This window comes from Pantherophis guttatus, chromosome 2 (genome assembly GCF_059756535.1).
Source record: "Pantherophis guttatus breed Tessera chromosome 2, ASM5975653v1, whole genome shotgun sequence".
In the NCBI taxonomy this organism is placed as follows: domain Eukaryota; kingdom Metazoa; phylum Chordata; class Lepidosauria; order Squamata; family Colubridae; genus Pantherophis; species Pantherophis guttatus.
In genome coordinates, this window is record NC_142064.1 from 148907447 (window position 1) to 148927903 (window position 20457).

At 39.5% G+C, this 20457-nt stretch overlaps 1 protein-coding gene across 7 annotated transcripts in view; it reads left to right on the forward strand.

Moving 5' to 3' along the window:
* The window catches only part of CEP112 (centrosomal protein 112), a 299264-nt gene that overhangs the window by 84661 nt on the left and 194146 nt on the right, over nt 1–20457 (forward strand). For all 7 annotated transcript variants that reach the window (XR_015732452.1, XR_015732453.1, XM_034412661.3 and 4 more), the window contains one exon: nt 1001–1080. Coding sequence is in view for 5 of the 7 variants with exons in the window: in XM_034412661.3 (XP_034268552.2) it covers nt 1001–1080 (80 nt within the window). In the remaining 2 variants the exon portion in view is untranslated. The remainder of the gene's footprint in view (nt 1–1000; nt 1081–20457) is intronic.

Sequence of the window (20457 nt, forward strand, 5' to 3'; positions counted from 1 at the left end):
AATTTTGTTTTTTTAAAAAATTGAAATACATAAAATATCATCTACCTCTGGCCTCTGAAAGCTGAAGTTGGTAAGGTGACAAGAATTTAGTAGGGCTGCAACTTTGAGGACTCTTAAGTCGCTGCCAGTCAGATTAGACAACCTAGGTAAGATGGAATAGTCACACTTTATTAAGTCAGTTTCCTGTGTGACAAACATTTAGCTTTATTTTGTGATTATTATAATTCAACATTGATTGTAGAGGTAATGTGAACACTATTCTGAAAACAGCTATGGTTTGTTAGATCCTCAGTCCATATTTCAACAGTCACAATTCAAAGATGTGATATACCCACATAAACATAATAATTACATTTTTTAATAATAATAGTTTTGTGTTGTGAAAAGACAACCATTCAGTTGCAGATGTGGTTTGTCAGTATGGAAAACAGCTGTTACAAAAAGAGAAAGAGAGCTTTCAAGTCTGTAATATTTGCAATGCAAGCATATTACATTTTAAGATTTTAGATACTGCAATGTAGTCATGCAATATTATTAGCTTGACTTCACTAGCAGTTCAAAACAGTTCTTTAGATATGTCATTTATTTTCTGTGTAACTAAAAAGTCTTAACAAAAGTCAGTGTAACAAAATTTTAAAATAATTCAAACAGAATATTAAAACATAGCAATAATAAAACCTTGCAATATTGAATAAGAGGTAGAACATAGAATTGTAATAGGAAGGGGCTTTAGAGGCTATATAGTCCAGACCCCTGCTCAGCATAGAATGTATTAGAGTATTTCTGACAGATAATTACAATATGTGATTGTATTGATATATGCTTGTTAATGCTTAGTCTGTAGCCTTCTTCATTAGCTGAAGTTCCCAAAATCTGAAGCCCAGCCCTGCAGAGATTGTAGTTACAGAGCTAATTTCAATAGTCCCAAATCTGAACAATAGTGGATATGTCACTTGTCACATGGTTTCTAGAATTAACTCTGCCTTTTTTTCTTAATTAGATTTATGAAATTCAGAGTGATTTCGATAAAGAGAGAATAGAATCACATAAGAAGATACGGAAGTTGGAAGATCTTCTGAGGTAAAAAGAATATTTGATTATGAAATCTTTTCTTGAGATGGTTTTAAGAAAGATTATAGTCCTTGATTTACAACCATTTATTTAGTGAGCATTCAATGTTACAATTGCACTGAGAAAAAATGACTTATGACTGTTTTTCCCACTTATGACCATTGTGGTCCCATGATCAAAATTCAAACAGTTGATAAGTGGCATGTATTTATGACGGATTAAGTGTTCTGGAGTCATGTTCACCTTTTGCAATCTTTTGACAAGCAAAGTCAATCAGGAAACCAGATTCATTTAACAATGTGAATTGATGGCGAGATTCTTTTTGTAGTTTTATATTGAATTTTCTGTTTGTTGGCTAGATTTTGTCTGTAAATCTAGGATAAATTGGTACAATGTTTGAACATCCTAATAATTATATGTGAAGATTTTATAGATTAACAAGACAAATATTCATGTAGATTATATTATTTTGCTATATGAATAGACTTAAGTAGCTGAGTCACAAAAAAGTTCACAATATTAGTTCAAAGAAAAAAAATCTTGTAAGTTTAATAAATTAGGCATAGGAGTGGGTGCCTAGGCCCCAAGAAATCACTATAGATTTCATAGATGATATATTTAAGATAAAGGGAAAGTGTTAAGAAAAAATGGAAATTTTTAATGCTCTATAAAAATATGGCTGTGGTAAACAAGAATAAAGTATCTAACTACTGTATTTTGAATTTTAAAAAATAGACCATAAGTGGGGACATAGGTTTCTTTTAATTGTATTATCTTGCCTTCATTTTACTTATGCAGCTGAGGATATTAAGAAGAAAATGCTGGGAGACTCATGTACTTTCTTCATAATTTCAAAAATGTGTTGTTTAGTATCCTTTGTATGAAGCACAAGCTAATTAAAATTAAAGTCCATTCCTACTTCTTTTTCCAGTCATGTATTGCTGAAAATGAATGGCATGTTCCCTCAGGAAAAAAACACTCACACACATGGAAGAAATATCTTTGCCATAGTTATTCTGTTATTCTGTTACAATGGTTTCAGAAAGATTCATGCATACATATTCAATGATATGCTGCAATAAAGTAAAAGATCTCAGTCTTTTCAATATAAAGGCTAGTTTTTAAGGAAAGAAAAGGAAACAAAAGACACCTTTCCATTTTTGAACTTTTAAATATTCCTCCTATCCACCTTGAATGCTGAAGTTTATGTTTAAGAGTGAAAATTATATTTTAATGCAACAAGAAAATTTCCTTTTTCCTAATTATCCTTAGTTTCCTGAACCTCACCCATTTTCTCCTTCTGCAGGGCCATTGTGCTGGTCTGCCCATCAGTCTGCCCACCAACTTCCCTTCCCTACTTTCTTTTTAGCCATTGCTACTGTCCCTCCTTTGTCTACTTCTTTACAAGACCTATACACCAATCCAGTTGGCCATCTTTCCAACAGCTTTCTTGACCTCCATCCATTTCTTCCTACTTTCCCATGTGGCCTTTGCTACCTTGGCCTACCATTACTGCAGAAACAGATCTGCTCAGAGCTGTTATTTTCTTGTTCTGAACATAGATCGCCCCAAATAATTTGTGCATAGAATGTACATACTTGCAGAGGGGAAGTACAGGTTTACTCATTTGTCTCAAGTTACTCCCCCTTTACTTGTGTAAGCCAGCAAACCTGCAGGAAAAAGAACAAGTTTAAATGGCTACATTGTGCATTCTTCAATTTTGCCTATGCCAGCCTACTAATTTTCACTTTTTTTCCCAGTTTAATATGATAAGCCTTTTTCACCTAAATATTTATGAGTTTAAAGATGTGGACTTAACATTCTTCTGATGATCCAGAAAAGAGTAGATCAGCATGGTTTAATAGTTATTGGTTGCATTGGCCCTCCCTATTCCACTTTGCCTTTTCCAACAACAGGAAGTATAGCTGACTTTATTTTTATTTGTTAAGTGGCCAGACTGTTACAAAGCACATAGTTTGCCTTTAATGTTAAAAAAGTGCCCAAGAAATTATGCTTGAATGTCTTGTTAACAATTTGTACTACACAACCGCCCCTGAAAAAAATCAGAGCTTGCTAAATTTGTCTTAAGAAAAAAAGGTGTGAAAAGGATAGGATGGCACTAGCTTTATGAACAGGAATATATAGAAGAGAATATACAGGTAGTCCTCAATGTATTATCACAATGGAGCCCAAAATTTATATTGCTAAGTGAGACAGATTAAGCAGGTTTTGTCCCATTTTATGACCTTTCTTGCCATAGTTGTTAAGTGAAACATTGCAGTGGTTAAGTTAGTAACACAGTTGTTAAGTGAATCTGGCTTCCCCATTAGTTTTATTTGTCAGAAGGTTGCAAAAGGTGATCAGATGACCTCAGGACCCTGCAACCATCATAAATACATGCCAGTGGCCAAGTGTCACAATTTTGATGATGTGACTGTGGAGATGCTGCAACAGTTATAAATGTGAAAAATGGTCGTAAATCACTTTCTTCAGTGCTGTTGCAACTTTGAGTGGTCGCTAAATGAATGGTCAAAGATTACCTGCAGCAAGTCAAGGACTACCTGCAGGTAGCTCAGGGTTGACTGCGGAGTCTTTGTGATGTTACCTTGTTAGGCAATGAAGCATCTGCAAGCAAACAATCAAACTCAGTGAGCAACAAGGACTCCATAGGAATCGTATGTACCATAATTTTTCTGCTTTCCAAAAGGGAGATAATTGTAAGCCTCACAATGGATGTTTTTCTCCTGGAATAAGTAGGTAGGATAAATATCTAATTTTAACCCTCCCAAAGGAAAGAGTTTTCTCAATTTTCAAACCAGGTTTGCTACCAAGTAGAGAAATCAGTTTGGATGGGGAACTTCATTTCTTAGGCAGCATTTTAGTATCTTACTCTTAAAATATTCTTATTAATTGATTGGGTCCTTTTATTTTTATCATTTAGCTTCTACTTTTCATAGCCTACTATCTGTACTTATTATACTTTGGAAAATACACCTGTTGATTCCTTAGAAATGTTTGAGACTTGAAAGAATTTTTATTATTCCCTCTAGATAACATTTATGCTTTCTTTTCTATGTCATGGCTCCCCGTGTTTTGTTCCTTTGTTCTTTTATTCTTTTTATGAAGTCAGTTCGGTGGTTAGTGACCATAATAAAGATTATGATTATTACGTTTGGTATCATCCTCTGAAAGATTTAGCAAAGTGGTGTGAATGATTTGGCTTATAAGCTTGCACAGTTATAAATTCAAATCCCTACATATCAAATTTAATTTCACAGCAGAACTTTTGAATTTTCTTATGGTTTCTTCTTTGACTGCTGCCACTATAATTCTGCCACTTCTATCTGTTATTCTCATGAATGACAGGATGGGCATACAAATCAGTGTGATAAATTGGAAGAGAAGAGGATATATAAGAGATCAGTACTTTGACAGTTCTCCTTGCCAGACCCATCACAAAATTCATTTTGGGTAAATTGAAGATCCCCCCCCTCTTTTTCCCCAGTTTCTTTTGCCAATTAACTGTTGAACATTTTTCAGCTCTAAATAAGAGTTCAGGATTTCAGCCTCAGGCTAACTATACTGCTGGTTGAAAATTTGGATGCAAACACAAGATTTTAGGCCAGTTAAGTTTTATTTCATTGTTCTGGTGCAATATTCTCAAAGCTAACTCTCTAAAATTAAATATGAATTAATGAAAAAGAAAAAAGTACCTTTTTCAGTACAATTCCATATTCAAAGAATAAGGTGAGACATTTTCTATTAACAAAATTTCTATACTTTATTGACATCCATTAATTTTGAATGGCTGAGCTAGGATGCTTCCAAGGGACTTTTTGTTCTTGTTTTCAGGAATGTAGATAATCCTAGATTTAACAACCACAATGAAGCCTAATGAAGTCATTAAATAAATAAGTGGTTGGTAAGTGAACACATGGTTGTTAAGCAACATATCCAATGGGCACTTCATTGCAAATCACAGTCTTATGATGGGACCCTGCAACTGGTGGTAAGCCAGTTGTCGAGCACTGAAAATGCAATCATATCTCTGTGGTGGGAGGCGCGGCTGTTATAACTTAAGAGCAATTGTAACTCTGACATAGCTTTAAATGGTTGTTAAACAATTGGTTGGAAGTGGAGGACTATCTGTAAGAAAGTTTTGTTTTTTTGGATACTTTCATATTCCTTTCAATATGTTTCTGTATTCTCCTAGTTCCCTATATTCCCCAAGTCCATGATTTTAGCTTTGATTTGATTTTGATTCTCATATTGCCATCAGAGTTTGGTAGCATTAAAAAGTCCAGATGATCAAGAAGCAACAGTAGTACCTTTTGCGTAGTAGAAGGATACAAAAGCTGTAATTTAAAGAAGTTACAACATTCTTAGTTGTCCTTCTAAGTATTTAGAAGGACATGGACCTGAAGGCATTGCTCTGTAATGGCTCCCAGAACAACCTGGTGCTAGAAGTATGTCTGGTCCCTCTGTGTATTAGCTCTTCAGGAGGCATTTAAGTCTGTCTTTGAGCAGACATTTGGGTATTGATATTTTGGGATTGTTTGAATCGGGTAGTGGCAATATATACCGGATTTTGTTGTTATTTTGTTCTATTTTAATTTTATCCTTTGAAATCTCCAATTCATTTAGACTGCTTCAAATGTCAATAAATAACAGATAAGAGTTTTCTCTCACTCTTCTCTGCACTTTAAAACATATTTGAAATCCCTTAAGTCTCTTCTTCAGATACATATTTCTGTTGTGGCCCCGCCCTCTGAGCCTATCCCATCGGAAGAAGAAAGCTCTGAGCATGAGGAAGAGGAGTCAGCCAGGCCTCCCTCTCAAGGCCCCTCCCCTCTGGCACTGTCTCAGGTGCCGGCCGAGGGAGAGGAGATTAGCCGAGATACAGGTGTCTCGGATGAGAGCGAGGGAGAGACATCATTCCTGGATGCACGCCTCCAAAGGCGTGATAAACGATTGCAGCAGCTCAGGAGGCGTGCTAGGGATTAGAACTGAGTCACTGGACCACACCCCAGAGACTATATAATAGAGGGTGGTGGCCAGCAATCCCTGTGACGAACAAAAGTAAACCTTGGATAGTCACTAAAGCCTCGTCCGGAAACTGCTGAGAGGAATATTATTCTGATTGGACTTTTGTACGCTAAGTATCTTATCTTTCTGTTTTGTGGAAATAAACGCACTTGGCAGACGGTGTGTAAATCGCTGCCAAGTTGAAGATAAAGACCTGGGTGTGTGCCAAAGTGTTTCCTTAACCCTTGGCTGACTGTGTTTGTGTGTGTGTGTGGACGGGGAAAGATCAATTTCTTCATTTAGATGAATATTTTTGCATCCATTCTATTAATAGGCTGAATGATACAAATACTTGGATACATAAAGTGGGGCAAAAAAGTATTTAGTCAGCCACCATTTGTGCAAGTTCTTCCACTTAAAAAGATGAGACAGGCCTGTAATTAACATCATAGGTAGACCTCAACTGTGAGAGACAAAATGAGAAAACAAATCACATTGTCTGATTTGGAAATAATTTATTTGCAAATTATGGTGGAAAATAAGTATTTGGTCAATATCAAAAGTTCATCTCAATACTTTGTTATATATCCTTTGTTGGCAATGACAGAGGTCAAACGTTTTCTGTAAATCTTCACAAGGTTGGCACACACTGTTGCTGGTATGTTGGCCCATTCCCCCATGCAGATCTCCTCTAGAGCAGTGATGTTTTGGGGCTGTCGCTGGGCAACACGGACTTTCAACTCCCTCCAAAGGTTTTCTATGGGGTTGAGAACTGGAGACTGGCTAGGCCATTCCAGGACCTTGAAATGGTTCTTACGAAGCTACTCCTTCGTTGCCCGGGCGGTGTGTTTGGGAACATTGTCATGCTGAAAGACCCAGCCACATTTCATCTTCAATGCCCTTGCTGATGGAAGGAGGTTTACACTCAAAATCTCACGATACATGACCCCATTCATTCTTTCCTGTTCACGGATCAGTCGTCCTGGTCCCTTTGCAGAGAAACAGCCCCAAAGCATGATGTTGCCACCCCCATGCTTCACAGTAGGTATGGTGTTCTTTGGATGCAACGCAGCATTCTCTCTCCTCCAAACACGACGAGTTGTGTTTCTACCAAACAGTTCTACTTTGGTTTCATCTGACCATATACATTCTCCCAATCCTCTTCTGGATCATCCAAATGCTCTCTAGCAAACTTCAGACGGGCCCGGACATGTACTGGCTTAAGCAGGGGGACACATTTGGCACTGCAGGATCTGAGTCCCTGGCGGCGTAGTGTGTTACTGATGGTAGCCTTTGTTACGTTGGTCCCAGCTCTCTGCAGGTCATTCACTAGGTCCCCCCGTGTGGTTCTGGGATTTCTGCTCACCGTTCTTGTGATCATTTTGATCCCACGGGGTGAGATCTTGCGTGGAGCCCCAGATCAAGGGAGATTATCAGCGGTCTTGTATGTCTTCCAATTTCTAATTATTGCTCCCACAGTTGATTTCTTCACACCAAGCTGCTTGCCTATTGCAGATTCAGTCTTCCCAGCTTGGTGCAGGTCTACAATTTTGTTTCTGGTGTCCTTCGACAGCTCTTTGGTCTTCACCATAGTGGAGTTTGGAGTGTGACTGTTTGAGGTTGTGGACAGGTGTCTTTTATACTGATAACAAGTTCAGACAGGTGCCATTAATACAGGTAATGAGTGGAGGACAGAGGAGCCTCTTAAAGAAGAAGTTACAGGTCTGTGAGAGCCAGAAATCTTGCTTGTTTGTAGGTGACCAAATACTTATTTTCCATCATAATTTGCAAATAAATTCTTTCCAAATCAGACAATGTGATTGTCTGGATTTGTTTTCTCATGTTGTCTCTCATAGTTGAGGTCTACCTATGATGTCAATTACAGGCCTCTCTCATCTTTTTAAGTGGGAGAACTTGCACAATTGGTGGCTGACTAAATACTTTTTTGCCCCACTGTAATTTGTTGCTTGCCACTAGAAGGAACCCTCTGCCGATATCCATCTGGGATATTTTGTATTTTAATGAGAAAAGAGAGAAGTAATTTTTGGTATGGTTTGGTTTTTGATCTTTTCTCTGGATTCTTGGATATAAATACTAAAGTATTTCAGAGGGCATCTTTATACCAGATTTTACTTGCTCAAATCAGAATCTTTCTGAGAAGAAATAAACCATTTTCATCTGTGACAGGCAGATTCTTATGCATTTGTTTTTCAATATTATCTATAGAACTATGCACACAAACATTTTGAGATGTGCAAAATGTGAAAAAAGCTAGTAGATGTATCCATTTAATTTTTCTATTGTTATATCAATATTTCTTCTACTTGCCTCAAATGCTCTTCTAAGCCTGAGGGGTTCAGACTGTTCAAAATTGGTGGGGATGGCTGATCACTATAACAATTCGATGGAAGTCAGTGTTTTTTCTGATTATGACCCAGTATATTTCGCTCCAGTCTGTAGAACTTCCCATTCTCCCAACAGATGAAGAAGTGTGTGCTGTAGCAACTGATGGAAGGTTTGCCATAATATATTACTCTTTTCAGTTGAACTCTTAACAATATTCCTCCACAAGAAGTCATTTTCCTTGATGACTGAATTCATTGAAAACCTGAAGACAGATTATTGTACAATTAAAACTCAAAAGTATTGCCATGCAGTAGGTTTGGAATAGTTTACATTCACAAATAAAATTTGTGTGAGCATTTCAGGTGATCCATAGGCATTATTTTACAAAGAAAGAACGTTGAGCTTGTAATGAAATGTAGTGATATGATATTCCATTGGAGAGATAGTTACATGCAATGTTTTTCCCAAGACTTTTGAGGTTGTATTATCAAGAGGTATTTGCATATGATTTTATGCTCTTTCATTTTTGTGTAATTTTTCTATCATCTCTCTAAATTAAGCTGCTTGATGGAAAAACTGAAGTAAAATTCCACAGAATCCACAAATATGATCAGCACACATGTAATATAATATACATGTGTGTAAACTATACACACGTGTATAGTTCAGAATATTTATAAGTACATATGGAATAAGACTTGGGGACATTAGTATATTCTTTCTTCACTATTAGGAAAGCATTTTCAGAACTGTGTAGAATTTTATTTTAATTATAGTTCTTGGATTTACTAAGTAAAATAATAATGAAGTAATAAAATAATTGACTTGTCAATTTCCCTAAAGAAAAAAAAATGCTCATATGATATATTGATTAGATGAAAATGTGCATGGCATCTAGTTTGATTTTATAATTCCATTTCATTTCTTATACTAGGAAGAATTGAACTGCAGGATAACATTGTCTTGCAAAATATATAGTTAGGATTCTATTGAGACTTACAACATAAGAGCTGATATCATATTACCGGTACCTACTGGGAAAAGTACAATCGTTTCTATGATCAGATAAATTGTCCTCTACTTATAAGAGGCAGGGATGATGAGATTCTGACTGGTAGAAGCAGTTGTAAATTTGGTTTTCCACAATCAACTGTTAATTGCAAGTCTTCAGATTAGGAAGGATTAGCAAGGATTAGCAAGGATTGTAAAGCCATATTTCTTGACTAAGCCAGGGACTTCAGTCATCTCCCTGTAAATTAAGATTTAAGCTATCAACAAGGAAAGTATTAGCTGAAGCATCAGGCATGTTATTTCTTTTCAGAATCACTTTACTCGTTGGTATAGTTTTTACAGATATTTTCTATTCTAGCTTTTTGTTTGTTGATTAATATTACTGGCATTTTGATATAGATCTTAGGTCCCTCATAACTTGGCTTGACTATCTTATTCCTCAAGTATTCATTTTGTTATAGTTACTGAAATAAAAATGGACCCTTTATTGGTACTCTAAAGCTCGATTTATATTAGCATCTCATACTCCAAAACTGCTTGGGATAGAGCATCGTGGTTAAACAGGAACCCTGGATTCATTACTTGTTTATTTATTTGTATTCCACCTTCATTATGTTTACATATAACTCAAGATAGTGAACATATCCAACACACTGCTTCAGGAAGTGCCTTTCACCTGGGACAGCAGGCAGACAATTTTTCCACAGTCTTGCCATTATAGCCAAACTGTTCTGGATCAGGTCAAGCTGAAGACACATCAGACACAAACCCAGAGCTTCCTGTGCATGAAGGAGTGCCTCCCTCCAAAATAGGTGTAATTAATAACTTGTTTTTGGCTATACAAGGTCCATGATTATTGTTAACTTTTTAAAATACCAATTTTATATTAATTATAAATAAAATTTAAGGAAACTCAGAACAAATAGAGAAGAAAACATAATGAAAAAGAAAGTCTATATAAATACTTTTTGTATAATGCTTTTTTCCTCTTTTTTAAAAATAGTTCATTGAATATCAAATTCCAGAACTAAGTTGTTGAGACTTTTGTTGAAAGCCATGGTGAGCTAAGAGTTGCTTTTTTGGTAACACGGTGTTATGATGTAGTCCTGGGGTGTCAAACTCAAGGCCCGGGGGCCGGATCTGGCCCACAGGGTGCTTAGATCTGGCCTGCGGGGCGGCCCTGGAGACAGTGAAGGACTGGCCCATGGGGCCTATGCCAGAACTCTGTTTTCACTGGCAGAGGGTTGCAGGAGGCCTTTGCAGCCAGAAACAGAGTTCAGGAGCCCATTTTCACTGACAGAGCATTCAGGCCTCCACAGTCCCCCCCCTCCCCGACACAAGTGACATTGAGCTGGCCATGCCCACCCCGGCCCCTCAAGATCAAACACAACCCTGATGCGACCCTCAAGGAAATTGAGTTTGACACCCGTGGTTGGTACCTGGATACAAGATCCAAGCCACCTATCTCTTCCTAGAATAAGGGGAGATCTTAAGATAGCCCACATGACATCACCCAGCTGCTGCTCATGAGTTAACCACAGTAATTGTCACTTTGTGGTGCTTATGGGTCCAGTGGCTGGGGGTTGAGAGAAGACAACACAACAGCCCTTGTCATGGTCGGATCACTCTCTCCTTTGCCTTGACCTTCGAACCGCGGCACCCCGCTGCAGGGAGGCGGAACCGATAAGATGGTACCGCCCCAGGCGCCTGATGGGACCCGACATGTTCCAGACGGAGCTTGGGCCAATTCCTGAGGTTCTGGCTCACGCCTCGACTGGAGACCTAGTGGCCGCCTGGGATAGGGCGGCTGCTGGGGCTCTGGATCGAGTCGTGCCTTTGCGGCCTCTGACCCGGCGCAGATCTCGCCTGGCTCCTTGGTTTACCGAGGAGCTGAGGGAGATGAAGCGCCAGAAAAGATGCCTAGAGAGTAGTTGGAGAGCTAGTCTTTCTGAATCGGACCGGACACTGGTAAGATCCCATATTAGGACTTACCTAGTGGCGATAAAAGCAGCAAAATGTACGCATTTTGCTGCTCTTATTGCGTCATCAGATAATCGCCAGGCCGCCCTGTTTAGGGTGACCCGTTCCCCGCTTCACCAGGAAGCGCGGGAGGACCCCTTGGAGGGAAGAGCTGAGGATTTTGTTCAGTATCTGTATGACAAAATCACTCAGATTCCGGAAGGTCTGGACTCTGACTGGGTAGATCCAGCGAGAGTGACGGAGGCAGGTCTTGAGACTGTTATCTGGGATGAGTTTGATCCTGTGACCCCAGATGACGTGGACAGGATTCTGGGTAGATTGAACACGACCACATGTTTGTTGGACCCGTGTCCCTCCTGGTTAGTGCTGGCTTCCCGGGAGGTGACGCAAGGCTGGCTCCAGGGGATTATAAATGCTTCATTGGGTGAGGGTGTCTTCCCCACCGCCCTTAAGGAGGCGGTGGTAAGGCCCCTCCTCAAGAAGCCTTCCCTGGACCCGGCAATATTGGCTAATTATCGTCCAGTCTCCAACCTTCGTTTTGTGGCGAAGGTTGTTGAGAGTGTGGTTGCGGGACAGCTTCCCCAGTACCTGGATGAAGCATCGTATCTGGATCCGTTCCAGTCAGGTTTCAGGCCTGGGTACAGCACGGAAACGGCATTGGTCGCGTTGGTTGATGATCTCTGGAGGGCTCGGGACAGGGGTTGCTCCTCTGTCCTGGTCCTGTTAGATCTCTCAGTGGCTTTTGATACCATTGACCATGGTATCATGCTGCACCGGTTGGAAGAGTTGGGGGTGGGAGGCACCGTACTAAGGTGGTTCTCCTCCTTTCTCTCTGACCGGTCGCAGTCTGTGTTGACAGGGGGGCAGAGGTCGACCCCGAGGCCCCTCATGTGGGGTGCCGCAGGGATCAGTCCTCTCGCCCCTTTTGTTCAACATTTATGTAAAGCCGCTGGGCGAGATCATCCGTGGTTTTGGGGTGAAGTACCATCAGTACGCGGATGACACCCAGCTGTACATCTCCACCCCGGACCACCCCAACGATGCCCTTGAAGTGATGTCCCAGTGCCAGGAGGCCGTACGGATCTGGATGGGGAGGAACAGGCCTAATCTCCTCCCTCTTTTAATATGTAAATTTTAATCTGTTTTTAAATTATTGGGGTGTTTTAATTTGGGCCAAAATGATTTAATTTGATTTTAACTGGTTTTTTAAATTTTTTGTATTTATGTATTTTATTGTTTGGCTGTTCACCGCCCTGAGTCCTTCGGGAGTAGGGCGGTATACAACTAAACTAAACTAAACTAAACTAAACTAAACTAAACTAAACAACTAAACTAAACTAAACTAAACTAAACTAAACTAAACTAAACTAAACTAAACTAAACTAAACTAAACTAAACTAACTCAGGCTCAACCCATCCAAGACCGAGTGGCTGTGGTTTCTGACGTCCCGATATAGTCAGCTGGTGCCATCGCTGACTATTGGGGGTGAATCATTGGCCCCCACGGATAGGGCTCACAACTTGGGTGTCCTCCTGGATTCACGGCTGTCTTTAGAAGAGCATGTGACGGCCGTGACCGGGAGGATTTTTCATCAGGTTCGCCTGATCCGCCAGTTGCGTCCCTATCTAGATCGGGACTCCCTACACACAGTCACTCATGCCCTCGTCACCTCTCGTCTGGACTATTGCAACGCTCTCTACATGGGGCTCCCCTTGAGGTGCACTCGGAGGCTCCAACTGGCGCAGAATGCGGCCGCGCGGGTGGTGATGGGAGCGACATGGAGTTCCCATGTAACTCCTCTCCTGCGCGAGCTGCACTGGCTCCTGGTGGTCTTCCGGGTGCGCTTCAAGGTTCTGGTTATCACCTTTAAAGCGCTCCATGGCTTAGGACCTGGTTATTTACGGGACCGCCTGCTACCACCAATAGCCTCCCACCGGCCAGTACGCTCCCATAGAGAGGGGCTCCTCCGGGTGCCGTCGGCCAAACAATGTCGGCTGTCGGCCCCTAGGGGGAGAGCCTTCTCTGTGGGGGCACCTACGATCTGGAACGAGCTCCCCCCGGAGATACGTAGGATCCCGGATCTGCGCACCTTCCGCCGCGCGCTTAAGACTTTTCTATTTCATCAAGCTGGCCTGGCCTAAATCTTCCCCCTTTTTAAATGTGGAAATTTTAAATTTTAAATTTGTCTTACTTATAGGGTCCTGGGTAAGGCGTTTTAAATTGGGGAGCCATTTTGGATTTAATTCTGTTTTAAACGTATTTTAATGTTTATATTGTATGTTTTTTAATTTTGGCTGTTCACCGCCCCGAGTAAATAGACTTCCGGTTTGTTTCGCAACCAGCGAAGACGGTCTCCTTTGAAGGACCGCCAGCCCCGCTATCTGTAGAGCCCCTTCGTACCCAGAAGTGGCTTGAAAACTCCAAAAATCTGAAGGATTGCTGGAGGAGAGAAGGCAAGGAGTCGGTTGAGCCCCTGTGAGCCCCCAGAGAACTGCTGCTGGGGAGGAAACAGGCGCGGCTCCCTTTCAACCTGCCAGACTCCAGACGGCGTGGGACGATTCTGCTATCGACAGAACAAGCTGGCTGCTGCAAACATCTTATCTGATTGAAACCAACCTTAATGATCAGCGGAAGTATCAACTTGAACTCACAAATTGGAAAATTGCAAGTATTGATGTTTTGGTGACTTTTTAAACTAAGAGAAAGTTCGATCGTGTGAAACTGATTTGGAAAATGGCGCCCAGCAGCTGAGCTAACGAGCTAACGAGCTAGTGAAAGTGATTTTGAGAAGTTACTTTGATCAGCTACAAAGTTACTCTGCCTGTAACATAGAGGAATAGGGCAAGAGGAAAAAAATTTTTTTCTTTAAAAACTGAGTCTGTTCAGTTCAGCCTTTATCTGATTAAACCTGGGGGACTTTTTTAGAAGCTTTTGTGGAGGTGCAAAAGGAAAAAGGATTTCTCTTTTTAGAAAAACTAATCTACGTGGCAGGATGGCTTCAAAGAAGCAGGAAGGAAAGGCAGCGGGGGGGGGGATCCCCCACACACAAACATGAATCACAGCCTCCTGCCCAACAAACTCAGAAAAAAGACTTTGACTTTGAAAATTTAAAAGAATTTATATCCCAGGCTTTGGATGCTAAATTTCAAAAATCTCAACAGGAAATAGATGATAAACTTCAAAAATCTCAACATGAAATTATGCAGGAAATTAATGAAATTAAAGATATGGTGAAACAGGATTATGGCAAGGTGACTAAAAAAATATCAGATGTGGCGTCTGGCCTTGCAGAATTTATTATTAAAATGGATTCCAAAGTGGAAGAATTTAAATCAGAAGTCAATGTTAAGATGAAAGACAATGATTATAAAATTTCTGATGTTGATGATAAAATGCAGAGAGTTGAAAACGAAATTGTTATGATGCAATTGAGGGCAATGGAATTTGCTATAAGGCTTCGAGGAATCAGAGAGGATGACAGACAGGATTTGAGACAGACTTGTGCGGAGGCTTTGGCCGTGATATTAAAAATTAATCCTGATGTGGTTTTTTACAAAATAGACAAAATTTACAGAGTGAATTCCTGGGTGGCCAGACAAAGACAATTGCCTAGAGATGTGGTCATATATTTTATGGACAGAGCTATAAGAAATGATATCCTGCAAAAATCCTTTCTTACTTCTGTGCAAGTTGGGGGCGCACAAATTGGAGTTTACAAAGAACTACCACCTAAAATGCTGAAAGCCAGAAAAGATTTTGGCTTTCTAGTAAAAGAACTGCAAAAACAAGAGATACCATTCCGGTGGGATGCCCCAACTGGCATAATTTTGAAATACAAGGGAGAAAGACATCGTTTGAACACTGTGGAGAAGGCGGAGCATTTCTACACTACTATTTTTAAAGAAAGAACACCATCTCCACATGCATCTACAGTTATGGAGATTAAGGAGAGTGATAAGAAGCAACTCCAGCAAGAACTGCAAGAACAGCCTAAGCAGGTGGAGTTAGAGGAAACGCAGGGTGCTGAAGGAGGTTTTTTGGAGGAGCCCCTGTTAGAATCTTCTCCAATCCTGGACCCGGTACGGATGGTTGAAGTTAAGGAACAGCGTATAACTCGTGCAAAATCTAAGCAACTTAAAGAAAAGCAACAACAGGAAAGACAATATAAAAAGGGAGCTAAAAGTACCACACAAGAGACTGAAGCCATGGGGGGAGCAAGACCGAAGATTCCGGAAGATATTCGGTTATTCTGCTCGTTGCTTCAGGAAGATAAAGATGATATTTAAATGTCTATCTTGGAATGTGAATGGGTTGAACTCAGTACAGAAAAGGAAGAAGTTATTTGCATACTTGAGACAATTTATTTTATTTATTTATTTATTTATTTTATTGAATTTCTATACCGCCCTACTCCCGAAGGACTCAGGGCGGTGCACAGCCATGAAATAAAACACATAAATATACAAAATTTAAGATCAAATAAAAATGAATTAAATAACTTTGGCTGAATTAATACTAATTAAAAACCCATAATTTTAAAATACATTTAAAAATTTAAAATTTACAGTTAAAGGGAGAAGATTTAGGCGAGGCCGGCTTGATGAAATAAAAGCGTCTTCAACTCGCGGCGGAAGGTGCGCAGATCCGGAATCCTCCGTATCTCTGGGGGGAGCTCATTCCAGATCGTCGGGGCCCCCACAGAGAAGGCTCTCCCCCTGGGGGCCGACAGCCGACATTGTTTGGCCGACGGCCCCTGGAGGAGCCCCTCTCTGTGGGAGCGTACTGGTCGGTGGGAGGCTGTTAATGGTAGTAGGCGGTCCCGTAAGTAACCAGGTCCTAAGCCATGGAGCGCTTTAAAGGTGGTAACCAGAACCTTGAAGCGCACCCGGAAGACCACCGGGAGCCAGTGCAGCTCGCGCAGGAGAGGTGTTACATGGGAGCTCCATGTTGTTCCCATCACCACCCGCGCGGCCGCACTCTGCACCAGTTGGAGCCTCCGGGTGCACCTCAAGGGGAGCCCCATGTAGAGAGCGTTACAATAGTCCAGACGAGAGGTGACGAGGGCATGAGTGACTGTGCGTAACGAGTCCCGATCTAGAAAGGGACGCAACTGGCGAATCAGGCGAACCTGATGAAAAATCCTCCCGGTCACGGCCGTCAGGTGTTCTTCTAAAGACAGCCGTGAATCCAGGAGGACGCCCAAGTTGCGAGCCCTTTCCGTGGGGGCCAGTGATTCGCCCCCAATAGCCAGCGATGGCGTCAGCTGACTATATCGGGACGTCGGAAACCACAGCCACTCGGTCTTGGATGGGTTAATTTAATTTAATAATGATATAATTTGTTTACAAAAAACTCATATCACAACCCAAGATCAAAAATACTTGATAAACTCTAAGTTAGGAACACATTTTATATCTTCAACTTCACAAAAAAAGAATGGTGTGGTTATTTATGTAAACAAAAGACTAACAGCTAAAATTATAGAAGCAGATGAAGATGGTAGGTTTATAGCAATTGAATTGCTTACAGTAAATGCCCAAATTCTTTTGATTGGAATTTATGCTCCTAATCAACAACAGGATCATTTCTATAAAATGTTACATACTAAAATACTGCAATGGGATTATAGATCTATTCTAATTATGGGAGATTGGAATGGAGTAATTGACTCTAAATTAGACAAAAAGAGTTTGGCGAAATCTAGGATCAGGCTACCACAGACTTTTTTTGATATGAAAGAAGACTTGGAATTAAAAGATATTTGGAGAATACATAATCCAAAAGAATTGGACTATACTTTTTTTTCCGACAGACATAGATCCTTCTCTAGGATTGATTTCATTTTGTTGTCAGATGATTAACTTGTAAAGACAAAAAGAACAAAGATTTTCCCAAGAACCTTGACCGACCATAGCCCAGTATGGATAGAAATCGAGATGGGCAAGACTGAGCGACGTTCTTGGAGAATAAATGAAAACTTGTTCAGATATGAAAAAAATATAATAGAATTTAAAAAGCACTTGAAAGAATTTTTTGAAATAAATTTGAATAAAGGTACCCCAATTGAAATTGTGTGGGATGCGAGCAAAGCTTATATGAGAGGGGTGCTCATTTATATGAACTCTAAACATAGATTGATTCGACAAAAGAAAAGATCTGAATTGGAAGTAGAAATAAAGAATAAAGAACAGCTACTTATTAAAAACCCAACAGATGAAAGAATACGTGGTGTTATAAAACTATTGAAAGACCAATTTCAAATGCTTATGGCGGAACAAGTTGCAACGAATTTACAATATGCGAAGCATAATACATTTTGTAATGCCAATAAACCGAGCAGATGGTTGGCCTACACATTAAGGAAAAAGCAGAGTACACGGACTATTGATAGTATTGATATTGGAGGGAAAGAAATCTTTCAACAAAAATTAATTAAAGAAGCTTTTGTGGACTATTATACTAAACTATATGCTAAAGATGATGTGCAGAATGGACTTATAGAAAAATACTTAGATAATAAAAGAGTTACAAAAATTACTGACCAACAAAAGGAAAGAATGAATTATCCTATAACAGAGAGGAGATAATAGTAGCAATTAAACAATTAAAAACAGCTAAAGCTCCTGGAACGGATGGTTTGACTGCAGTGTATTATAAAACTTTGCAAGTAGAAATGGTGGAACAACTTAGAGATCTATTTTGTAATATTCAACAAGGGGGTAAAATACCCCCATCATGGACAACTGATTATATTTCTCTGATACCAAAAGAGCAAGCAGGTCCTAAAAAACCGGAGAATTATAGACCAATATCTCTTCTGAATACTGATTATAAAATTTATGCAAAAGTACTAGCCAACAGGTTGATGCCAGTAATTCAAAAGGTGATTCATGATGACCAAGCGGGATTTATCGAGGGCAGATACATGAAGGATAATGTAAGGCAAGTAATAGATTTATTGGAATATCTTGAGAAGAATAAACAGATCCCTGCAGTGCTGGTCTTCCTGGATGCAGAGAAGGCCTTTGATAGAGTGGACTGGAATTTTCTACTAAAGACTTTAAAAAAGATGGACTTTGGGGATCAATTTATACAGGCGGTCTCAGCAATTTACCAAGAGCAAAAGGCACAGATTATTATTAATGGAAGTTTGACAACAGAGTTTAAAATTGAAAAAGGAACAAGACAGGGATGTCCGTTGTCCCCATTGCTATTTATTTTAACACTAGAAGTCTTGTTAAATACAATACGGGACTCTAATATCTTGAAAGGTATAATGATAAGGCAAGAGGATTACAGAATAAAGGCATTTGCAGATGATCTGGTCGTTACCCTAACATAGCCAATGGAATCAATAATCCAGATGAAGGACATTATACAAGACTATGGTAAAGTTTCAGGTTTTAGATTGAACCAGAAAAAAACTAAGATGATAGTTAAAAATATGACACAAGATTGTAAACACGAGCTTGAAAGGAGGGCAGGTTTTGAGACTGTACCAAAGGTAAAATATCTAGGAGTTCAGGTTGCAGAATCAAACATGAAATTGTTTCAAAATAATTATGAGGTGTTGTGGCGAGAGGTGCAGAAAGATATGGAGACTTGGAAAAAACAGCAGCTGTCTCTACTTGGAAGAATAGCAGCAGTTAAGATGAACATTTTGCCAAGATTTCTATTTCTGTTTCAAATGATTCCGGTGCTCAAAAGTGATAAACAACTGAAAGTGTGGCAAACTGGAGTGAATAAGTTTGTCTGGAACGAGAAAAAACCGAGAGTGAAATTGAAAATTATGCAAGATGTTCCAGAAAGGGGAGGTCTTAAACTTCCAAACCTACAGTTATATTATGAAGCAGCAGCTTTGACTCTAACAAGTGATTGGTTTGGAAGGAAAAAGACTGGAATACTGAATATAGAAAGTTTTGATCTTGAATTTGGATGGCATGCTTATTTATTTTATGACAACAAAGTGGATAAAGTATTTAAAAGTCATATACTTAGAGACTCTTTGATGAGAGTTTGGAAGAAGCACCGATTCAAATGGGATTATAAAATACCGCTATGGCTGGATCTTGGTCATATTATGTGGAATACAAATATAATGTCACTCGGGGGGGGGGGGTTATACAAAGAGGTTCTTTTTACAGATGCGGGCAGATGGCAGTTGAAGACATTACAGACACTGTTGGATGAAGGGATTAACTTAACTTGGTTACAATATAATCAACTACAATTGAGATGGAAAGAGGACCAAAAAACTGGTATTATGTTGCATGAGGAAGAATTGGTTAGACACATAAAAGAGAAAGGTCCAATGCATATTAAAAGGCTTTATAATGTTTTGTTAGAAAGGGATTCAGAAACTGAATTAGTTAAATATTGTATGATTAAGTGGGCACAAAATTTTGAAGAACCAGTGATGTTGGAAACATGGGAAAAAATTTGGGTTCAGAATGTTAAATTTACACAGTCGCAGCATTTGAGGGAAAATTTCTATAAAATGTTTTATAGATGGCATTTAGACCCCAAAAAGTTGTCGTGTATGTACCCTAATGTTCAGCCAAAATGTTGGAGATGTGATTGTTTAGATGCTACATATTATCATGTTTGGTGGACCTGTAGGAAAGTTAAGGCTTTTTGGATAAAAATTTGGTGGGTCATGCAGAATGTTTTGAAGAAAAAAATTCAATTTTCTCCACAACTGTTTTTACTGGGTATAGTTAAGGGTTTTACATTGGGTGAAACAAAATTGATATTGTATATGATAACAGCAGCAAGATTGTTGATAGGTAAATACTGGAAAAACGAAGCTTTGCCCACTATTGAGGAATGGACTTTGAAGATGGCCAGTTTTGCAGAGATGGCGAAGATTTCAGCATACCTAAAAGATTGTTCACAAGAGACTTATGAATGGGAATGGAAAAAGTGGATAGAATATGTTCAGAACAAATATCAAACTAGGAAGTATCAAATAGCTTTCATTTGAAAATGATGTATTAAGATTAGAAGTATTTTAATGTAATGAA